Genomic DNA, 10,097 nt, shown 5'->3' with positions numbered 1-10,097 from the left:
TCACTGAGGAGTGTGACCCTAGGGTTCACGATGTGTTATGACCTCACACCACATGTGAGCTGAGAAGGATGAGAACATGACGGCCGTCTCATCTGGGTCTTAGGAGAAGTACAGTCAAATTTATGATTGAGATCTCATCTTGGATCTTTTTGCTTTCAAATAGGGCGTGTACACACACACACACACACACACACACACACACACACACACACACACACACACACACACACACACACACACTTACTCTTTTTTTCTCTCTCTCTCTCATTCACACACACACTTCCTCTCTTCCTCTCTCACTCACTCACACATACACACACACACACACACACACACACACTTACTCTCCTACTCTCATTCTCTCTCTCTCACACACACACACACACACACACACACATCCTCTCGTCCTCTCTCACTCACTCTCACACACACACACACACACACACACACACACACACACACACACACACACACACACACACACACACACACACACACACACTTACTCTCTTCCTTGCTCATTCACTCTCACTCTTTCTCTCACTCACACACACACACACACACACACACACACACACACAGACACAGACACAGACACACACACACACACAGACACAGACACACACACACACGCACACACACATCCTCTCTTCCTCTCTCACTCACTCACACACACACACACACACACACACACACACACACACACACACACACACACACACACACACACACACACACACACACACTTACTCTCACTCACTCACACACACACACTTACTCTCACTCACACACACACACACACACACACACACTCACACACACTTACTCTCACTCACTCACACACACACACTCACACACACTTACTCTCACTCACTCACACACACACACACACACACACTTACTCTCACTCACACACACACACTTACTCTCACTCACACACACACACACACTCACACACACTTACTCTCACTCACTCACACACACTTCCTTGCTCATTCACACTCACTCTTCCTCTCTTTCTCCCTCTCACTCACACACACACTTCTGTGCTTCCTCTCTCACTCACTCACTCACTCACTCACTCACTCACTCACTCACTCACTCACTCACTCACTCACTCACTCACTGACTCACTCACTCACTCACTCACTCACTCACTCACTCACTCACTCACTCACTCACTCACTCACTCACTCACTCACTCACTCACTCACTCACACCACATTGACCCTGAGGGAGTGCTAAATAAATGTTTATATTTCTGTCCTCCAGGTATCTGGATGGGAACCAGTTCAGCATGGTGCCAAAGGAGCTGTCAACATTCAAATACCTACAGCTAGTGTGAGTCTGTCTGTCTGTCTGTCTGTCTGTCTGTCTGTCTGTCTGTCTGTCTGTCTGTCTGTCTGTCTGTCTGTCTGTCTGTCTGTCTGTCTGTCTGTCTGTCTGTCTGTCTGTCTGTCTGTCTGTCTGTCTGTCTGTCTGTCTGTCTGTCTGTCTGTCTGTCTGTCTGTCTGTCTGTCTGTCTGTTTCAGTATGTGATGGTGTCATGTTTCAGTATGTGATGGTGTCATGTTTCAGTATGTGATGGTGTCATGTTTCAGTATGTGATGGTGTCGTGTTTCAGTATGTGATGGTGTCATGTTTCAGTATGTGATGGTGTCATGTTTCAGTATGTGATGGTGTCGTGTTTCAGTATGTGATGGTGTCGTGTTTCAGTATGTGATGGTGTCGTGTTTCAGTATGTGATGGTGTCATGTTTCAGTATGTGATGGTGTCATGTTTCAGTATGTGATGGTGTCATGTTTCAGTATGTGATGGTGTCGTGTTTCAGTATGTGATGGTGTCATGTTTCAGTATGTGATGGTGTCATGTTTCCCCTCCAGAGACCTGAGCAACAACAAGATCAACTCTCTGACCAACTCCTCCTTTGCCAACATGAGCCAGCTCACCACTCTGTAAGTCCTGCTCAGACCCTCTCACTCCCTCAGCCCCTCTCTCTCCCTGAGACCCTTTCTCTCTCCCTCAGACCCTCTCTCTCCCTCAGCCCCTCTCTCTCCCTCAGACCCTCTCTCTCCCTCAGACCCTCTCTCTCCCTCAGACCCCTCTCTCTCCCTCAGACCCTCTCTCTCCCTCAGCCCCTCTCTCTCCCTCAGACCCTCTCTCTCCCTCAGACCCTCTCTCTCCCTCATCCCCTCTCTCTCCCTCAGACCCTCTCTCTCCCTCAGACCCTCTCTCTCTCCCTCAGACCCTCTCTCTCCCTCAGCCCCTCTCTCTCCCTCAGACCCTCTCTCTCCCTCAGCCCCTCTCTCTCCCTCAGACCCTCTCTCTCCCTCAGACTCTCTCTCTCCCTCAGACCCTCTCTCTCCCCTCAGACCCTCTCTCTCCCTCAGCCCCTCTCTCTCCCTCAGACCCTCTCTCTCCCTCAGACCCTCTCTCTCCCTCAGACCCTCTCTCTCCCTCAGACCCTCTCTCTCCCTCAGACTCTCTCTCTCCCTCAGACCCTCTCTCTCCCTCAGACCCTCTCTCTCCCTCAGCCCTCTCTCTCCCTCAGACCCTCTCACTCCCTCAGACCCTCTCTCTCCCTCAGACCCTCTCTCTCCCTCAGACCCTCTCTCTCTCCCTCATCCCCTCTCTCTCCCTCAGACCCTCTCTCTCCCTCAGCCCCTCTCTCTCCCTCAGACCCTCTCTCTCCCTCAGCCCCTCTCTCTCCCTCAGCCCCTCTCTCTCCCTCAGACCCTCTCTCTCTCCCTCAGCCCCTCTCTCTCCCTCAGCCCCTCTCTCTCCCTCAGACCCTCTCTCTCCCTCAGACCCTCTCTCTCCCTCAGACCCTCTCTCTCCCTCAGCCCCTCTCTCTCCCTCAGACCCTCTCTCTCCCTCAGCCCCTCTCTCTCCCTCAACCCCTCTCTCTCCCTCAGACCCTCTCTCTCCCTCAGACCCTCTCTCTCCCTCAGCCCCTCTCTCTCCCTCAACCCCTCTCTCTCCCTCAGACCCTCTCTCTCCCTCAGCCCCTCTCTCTCCCTCAGACCCTCTCTCTCCCTCAACCCCTCTCTCTCCCTCAGACCCTCTCTCTCCCTCAGACCCTCTCTCTCCCTCAGCCCCTCTCTCTCCCTCAGCCCCTCTCTCTCCCTCAGACCCTCTCTCTCTCCCTCATCCCCTCTCTCTCCCTCAGACCCTCTCTCTCTCCCTCATCCCCTCTCTCTCCCTCAGACCCTCTCTCTCCCTCAGACCCTCTCTCTCCCTCAGACCCTCTCTCTCCCTCAGCACTGCTCACTCCCTCAGACCCTCTCTCTCCCTCAGCCCCTCTCACTCCCTCAGCCCCTCTCTCTCCCTCAGACCCTCTCTCTCCCTCAGACCCTCTCTCTCCCTCAGACCCTCTCTCTCCCTCAGACCCTCTCTCCTCCTCAGACCCTCTCTCTCCCTCAGCACTGCTCACTCCAGTACTGCTCCCTCTGGTGGTGACGGGGTGGAAATGTCTTGTTGTCGTTTAACTCCAGGATCCTGAGCTACAACTCTCTGCGCTGCATCCCCGGGTCGGCCTTCAGCGGACTGCGCTCACTACGACTACTGTAAGAGTTCTGCACTTATTCTGTTACTGTGTCTGTGTTACTGTTACTGTGTTACTGTGTCTGTGTTACTGTCTGTGTTACTGTCTGTTTGTTACTGCTGTTGTTTTACTGTTTTTGTTGTTTACTGTCGTGTTGGTTTGTGTTCTGTGTTACTGTCTGTGTTACTGTCTGTGTTACTGTCTGTGTTACTGTGCTGTGTTACTGTCTGTGTTACTGTCTGTGTTACTGTGCCTGTGTTACTGTGCCTGTGTTACTGTCCTGTGTTACTGTGCTCTGTGTTACTGTCTGTGTTACTGTGTCTGTGTTACTGTGTCTGTGTTACTGTGCTGTGTTACTGTGTCTGTGTTACTGTGTCTGTGTTACTGTGTCTGTGTTACTGTGTCTGTGTTACTGTGTCTGTGTTACTGTGTCTGTGTTACTGTGTCTGTGTTACTGTGTCTGTGTTACTGTGTCTGTGTTACTGTCTGTGTTACTGTGCCTGTGTTACTGTCTGTGTTACTGTCTGTGTTACTGTGCCTGTGTTACTGTGTCTGTGTTACTGTCTGTGTTACTGTGTCTGTGTTACTGTGTCTGTGTTACTGTGTCTGTGTTACTGTGTCTGTGTTACTGTGTCTGTGTTACTGTCTGTGTTACTGTGCCTGTGTTACTGTCTGTGTTACTGTCTGTGTTACTGTCTGTGTTACTGTCTGTGTTACTGTCTGTGTTACTGTCTGTGTTACTGTGTCTGTGTTACTGTCTGTGTTACTGTGTCTGTGTTACTGTGTCTGTGTTACTGTGTCTGTGTTACTGTCTGTGTTACTGTCTGTGTTACTGTCTGTGTTACTGTGTCTGTGTTACTGTGTCTGTGTTACTGTGTCTGTGTTACTGTCTGTGTTACTGTCTGTGTTACTGTCTGTGTTACTGTCTGTGTTACTGTCTGTGTTACTGTCTGTGTTACTGTCTGTGTTACTGTCTGTGTTACTGTCTGTGTTACTGTGTCTGTGTTACTGTCTGTGTTACTGTCTGTGTTACTGTGTCTGTGTTACTGTCTGTGTTACTGTCTGTGTTACTGTGTCTGTGTTACTGTCTGTGTTACTGTCTGTGTTACTGTCTGTGTTACTGTCTGTGTTACTGTCTGTGTTACTGTCTGTGTTACTGTCTGTGTTACTGTGTCTGTGTTACTGTCTGTGTTACTGTCTGTGTTACTGTCTGTGTTACTGTGCCTGTGTTACTGTCTGTGTTACTGTGTTACTGTGCCTGTGTTACTGTCTGTGTTACTGTGTTACTGTGCCTGTGTTACTGTCTGTGTTACTGTCTGTGTTACTGTGCCTGTGTTACTGTCTGTGTTACTGTGCCTGTGTTACTGTCTGTGTTACTGTGTTACTGTGCCTGTGTTACTGTCTGTGTTACTGTCTGTGTTACTGTGCCTGTGTTACTGTCTGTGTTACTGTGCCTGTGTTACTGTCTGTGTTACTGTGCCTGTGTTACTGTCTGTGTTACTGTGTTACTGTCTGTGTTACTGTCTGTGTTACTGTGCCTGTGTTACTGTCTGTGTTACTGTCTGTGTTACTGTGCCTGTGTTACTGTCTGTGTTACTGTGCCTGTGTTACTGTCTGTGTTACTGTGCCTGTGTTACTGTGTCTGTGTTACTGTGCCTGTGTTACTGTGCCTGTGTTACTGTGCCTGTGTTACTGTGCCTGTGTTACTGTGCCTGTGTTACTGTGTCTGTGTTACTGTGCCTGTGTTACTGTGCCTGTGTTACTGTGCCTGTGTTACTGTGCCTGTGTTACTGTGCCTGTGTTACTGTGCCTGTGTTACTGTGCCTGTGTTACTGTGCCTGTGTTACTGTGCCTGTGTTACTGTGTCTGTGTTACTGTCTGTGTTACTGTGCCTGTGTTACTGTGCCTGTGTTACTGTGCCTGTGTTACTGTGCATGTGCGTCTGCTTGCGTGCCACTGTCGGGGGAGATGGCAGAGCAAAGGCAGAGAATCTGAGAGGAACACATGAGGAGCTGGACACAATATAAACAATTGTGGCAGCTCAGGAAGTCACACACACACACACACACACACACACACACACACACACACACACACACACACACACACACACACACACACACACACACACACACACACACACACACACACACACACACACACACACACACACACACACACACACACACACACACACACACTCACACACAACCCCTGGGCCTACTTCGTAGATGGCAGCGATGTGGACAGCGGCTGTGTTCCAAACCCTCATTTCCACCCTCTGCGTGTCTTAGGACTTCTGACCAGTTCACTTCCAAGTACCCCAAGTTCGTCAGTATAAGGTCCTATAGCATGCACCCGTACAACCTACTGCATGAAATCACCCTGACACTGATTACCAGAGAAAACGTATAAGCCCCTGCTAAGCGGGTCATGTTTTTGATTCCCGCCTTCAGGCCTTTTATATACGACGTTCTGAAAGCGGTTTGATTGTGAGGTTTCGCTGACTGGGCACCGGGGGGGAAGGACATCTGCTAAACGACAGAGCAGCGGAACATAAACGCGTTGGACAGAGAGATGATGAAGCCGCACTGCAACGCATCCAAACACATGGCAACTGGATCTGTGAGGCTGTAACATCACTAGTGCTGTTCTGGGAGAGGGATGCTGGGAGAGGGAGGCTGGGAGAGGGAGGCTGGGAGAGGGAGGCTGGGAGAGGGAGGTGGAGAGAGGGAGGCTGGGGGAGGGAGGCTGGGAGAGGGAGGCGGGGAGAGGGAGGCGGGGAGAGGGAGGCTGGGAGAGGGAGGTGGAGAGAGGGAGGCTGGGGGAGGGAGGCTGGGAGAGGGAGGCGGGGAGAGGGAGGCGGGGAGAGGGAGGCTGGGAGAGGGAGGTGGAGAGAGGGAGGCTGGGGGAGGGAGGCTGGGAGAGGGAGGCGGAGAGAGGGAGGCTGAGAGAGGGAGGCTGAGAGAGGGAGGCTGGGAGAGGGAGGCTGGGAGAGGGAGGTGGAGAGAGGGAGGCTGGGGGAGGGAGGCTGGGAGAGGGAGGCGGGGAGAGGGAGGCGGGGAGAGGGAGGCTGGGAGAGGGAGGTGGAGAGAGGGAGGCTGGGGGAGGGAGGCTGGGAGAGGGAGGCGGGGAGAGGGAGGCGGGGAGAGGGAGGCTGGGGGAGGGAGGCTGGGGGAGGGAGGCTGGGAGAGGGAGGTGGGGAGAGGGAGGCGGAGAGAGGGAGGCTGGGAGAGGGAGGCTGGGAGAGGGAGGCTGGGAGAGGGAGGCTGGGAGAGAGGGAGGCTGGGAGAGGGAGGCTGGGAGAGGGAGGCTGGGAGAGGGAGGCTGGGAGAGGGAGGCTGGGAGAGGGAGGCTGGGAGAGGGAGGCTGGGAGAGAGGGAGGCTGGGAGAGGGAGGCTGGGAGAGAGGGAGGCGGAGAGAGGGAGGCGGAGAGAGGGAGGCTGGGAGAGAGGGAGGCGGAGAGAGGGAGGCGGAGAGAGGGAGGCTGGGAGAGGGAGGCGGAGAGAGGGAGGCTGGGAGAGGGAGGCTGGGAGAGGGAGGCGGAGAGAGGGAGGCGGAGAGAGGGAGGCGGAGAGAGGGAGGCGGAGAGAGGGAGGCTGGGAGAGGGAGGCTGGGAGAGGGAGGCTGGGAGAGGGAGGCGGAGAGAGGGAGGCGGAGAGAGGGAGGCGGAGAGAGGGAGGTGGGGAGAGGGAGGCTGGGAGAGGGAGGTGGAGAGAGGGAGGTGGAGAGAGGGAGGCTGGGAGAGGGAGGTGGAGAGAGGGAGGTGGAGAGAGGGAGGCTGGGAGAGGGAGGCTGGGAGAGGGAGGCGGAGAGAGGGAGGTGGGGAGAGGGAGGCTGGGAGAGGGAGGCTGGGAGAGGGAGGCGGAGAGAGGGAGGTGGGGAGAGGGAGGCTGGGAGAGGGAGGTGGAGAGAGGGAGGTGGAGAGAGGGAGGCTGGGAGAGGGAGGCGGAGAGAAGGGAGCAAGACGGCATCGGGCGGTCCTCTGTTCGAAAGGAAGCCTTTTTTTTATGGTTTAGACAAAGGAACCTATAAAAGGAGGAAGGGTCCTTGCGTCACTGTCTGTGCCAAGTGTGGAAACTCTCAGTTGGGCCGACATTGAGTTGAATGGGATCAGCCGTCTCCTGGTTTCTGCTGTTTAAACCTCGGATGTCAGAATCACCTGCAATGTGTTGCTTTGTTAACTAGCTAACGTTTTATGTATATTTCCCCAGATACCTCTGATTTTATGTTGAGTAAAAGTATTCGTTCAACGTTTATTTAAACTCAAAGGACACTGAGGTTTCCCTCATTTACAGTGACGTTGAGTATATACAGTCAAAAGAGATAAGATAACACGAAGATAAAACAAAGAACGAAACATGATGTACTCACAACACAATAAAAACAAGATCAAATAAGATCAGAACATGTAATCACAACACAATAGAAACAAGATCAAATAAGATCAGAACATGTAATCACAACACAATAGAAACAAGATCAAATAAGATCAAAACATGTAATCACAGCATAATAGAAACAAGACCAAATAAGATCAGAACATGTAATCACAGCATAATAGAAACAAGACCAAATAAGATCAGAACATGTAATCACAGCATAATAGAAACAAGACCAAATAAGATCAGAACATGTAATCACAGCATAATAGAAACAAGGTAAAATAAGATCAGAACAAGAAAATCTGCTAAAAACAATTACAAAATTTAGTACAATGGTCAGTGATCAAGGCTTTGAATTGTCCAAAGGTTGGAAGAATATCAAACTTTAAAGTGCCTTGAAGGGCGTATGGAGCGCTAAAATAGAAGGCAGTCCTTCCAAGATTAGAACAAGCTCAGGGAACCTTAAGCATAAGAAAGTCCTTTGAGCAAGTTTCATAGAATCCAGATTTCCAATCCCAACATCATTGAAATGTAAGCAGGTTGCTGACCAATAAGAGCTTTGAAAATAAACAAATACCAATTATTATTACGCCCCTCTGCAAGAGAAGAATTTCCCCAAGGGGATCAATAAAGGAATATCTTATCTTATCTAAGACCAACCAACCATATCATACAGGAGACAATGCTGAGTGTCATAGCTACATTTACATTTAGTCATTTAGCTGACGCTTTTATCCAAAGCGACTTACAAGTTCTGTACGACAAGTCATCAGGAAGGGCACAACTCTATCAGCTGAGTAACAATGTTCATCAAAGTGTTGAGTGCTACAGTGTAGGTTAGTTTATTAGGACAAGTGCATGACAGTAAGGTTAGTTAGGGTTAGATATTTTTTTTGTATATATATATTTTTTTTAATTCAGATAATGGTTGAAGAAGTGCGTCTTTAGTCGACGGCGAAAGATTGGACGGGTTTCGGCTGTCCTAACTGGGGTGGGTAGTTAATTCCACCATTGTGGGGCAAGGACTGAGAATGGGCGACTTTTCTTTGATGACCCTCCCGGAGCTCGGATAGGAGTAGGTCTGAGGCGGCCAGAAGATGCAGAGCGTAGGGGTCTTGAGGGTGTGTAGTTAGAAACCATTGACCGGAGGTAGGCGGGAGCGGTTCCCTTTGCCGCACGGTATGCTAGGTTGAGGGCCTTGAAGCGGATACGTGCAGCAATGGGGAGCCAGTGCAGGTCCCTAAGAAGTGGGGTGACATGGGCCGACTTCGGTAGGTTTGAGATCAGGCGGGCCGCTGCGTTCTGAATGAGTTGAAGAGGCTTGGTGGCAGTGGCCGGGAGGCCAGCGAGCAGTGCGTTGCAGTAGTCGAGGCGGGAGATGACTGTTGATTGGACGAGGAGTTGGGTGGCTTCTTTTGTCAGGAAGGGGCGGATCCTTCTGACGTTGCTCAGGAGGAATCTGCAGGTTCTGGTTGTCGCTGCGATGTGAGCAGAGAAGTTCAACTGGTCGTCGAAGACAACACCAAGGTTCTTGGCGGTCGGGGACGTGGTCACAGCTGCATTCTCGATCAGCTATCAGCAGTATTGAATCTGAGAGCAGAATGATAGACTGTGTCTAAAGAATAGTAGAAGCAGCAGCACGTCTATAGACCACATCCCTATAGTCCAGAACTGATGGGAAAACTGCTTCAATAATCCTCTTTCTACTAAACATTGGAAAGCTGTTTTTTGTTGCCTATACAAGAATCCAATTGCCTGATGTAGTTTACTCACAAGATTGTCAATATGATACTTAGCACTTTCAGCGCCAGCCATTTTATCCATCCTTGTAGTCAATGGGCCTATTTAAAAGATAGGGATTTTCACTGTGCATCACGATGTTTGCAGGGCTATATCTATATTCTATATTATAGCTATGGAGACAATACTATACTCATTTGACAGTCACTATCTCTCGTCCAACATGTAAAAAAGAATAAATGTTTTCATGTATAGGTTCGCGTGTTATCCCGTGGTGAATATTGTATAGTTTCAGAGTGATCCTGGCTAATGCCGCGTTCACGTTACGTGGGAAGAAGCGGAAGAACCAGCTTCCGACTGGGAAAAACCATTCACGTCAGCCTCCTAGTGGTAATTCCTACTAGGACATATGGGATTTTTTTATAGAC

The 10,097-nt window shown here is 50.8% G+C and overlaps 1 protein-coding gene across 1 annotated transcript in view; it reads left to right on the top strand.

The window, feature by feature from the left end:
• The window catches only part of slit1a (slit homolog 1a), a gene marked incomplete at its 5' end in the record, with an annotated part of 46,812 nt that overhangs the window by 4,518 nt on the left and 32,197 nt on the right, over positions 1-10,097 (top strand). Inside the window, 3 exon segments of the mRNA XM_084321878.1 lie at positions 1,273-1,341; positions 1,884-1,955; positions 3,495-3,566. Coding sequence (XP_084178004.1) covers positions 1,273-1,341; positions 1,884-1,955; positions 3,495-3,566 — 213 coding nt within the window.

Source organism: Notolepis coatsorum (assembly GCF_963971535.1).
Source record: "Notolepis coatsorum genome assembly, chromosome: 9".
NCBI classification, from domain to species: domain Eukaryota; kingdom Metazoa; phylum Chordata; class Actinopteri; order Aulopiformes; family Paralepididae; genus Notolepis; species Notolepis coatsorum.
This window is presented reverse-complemented; position numbering and strand designations above follow the sequence as displayed.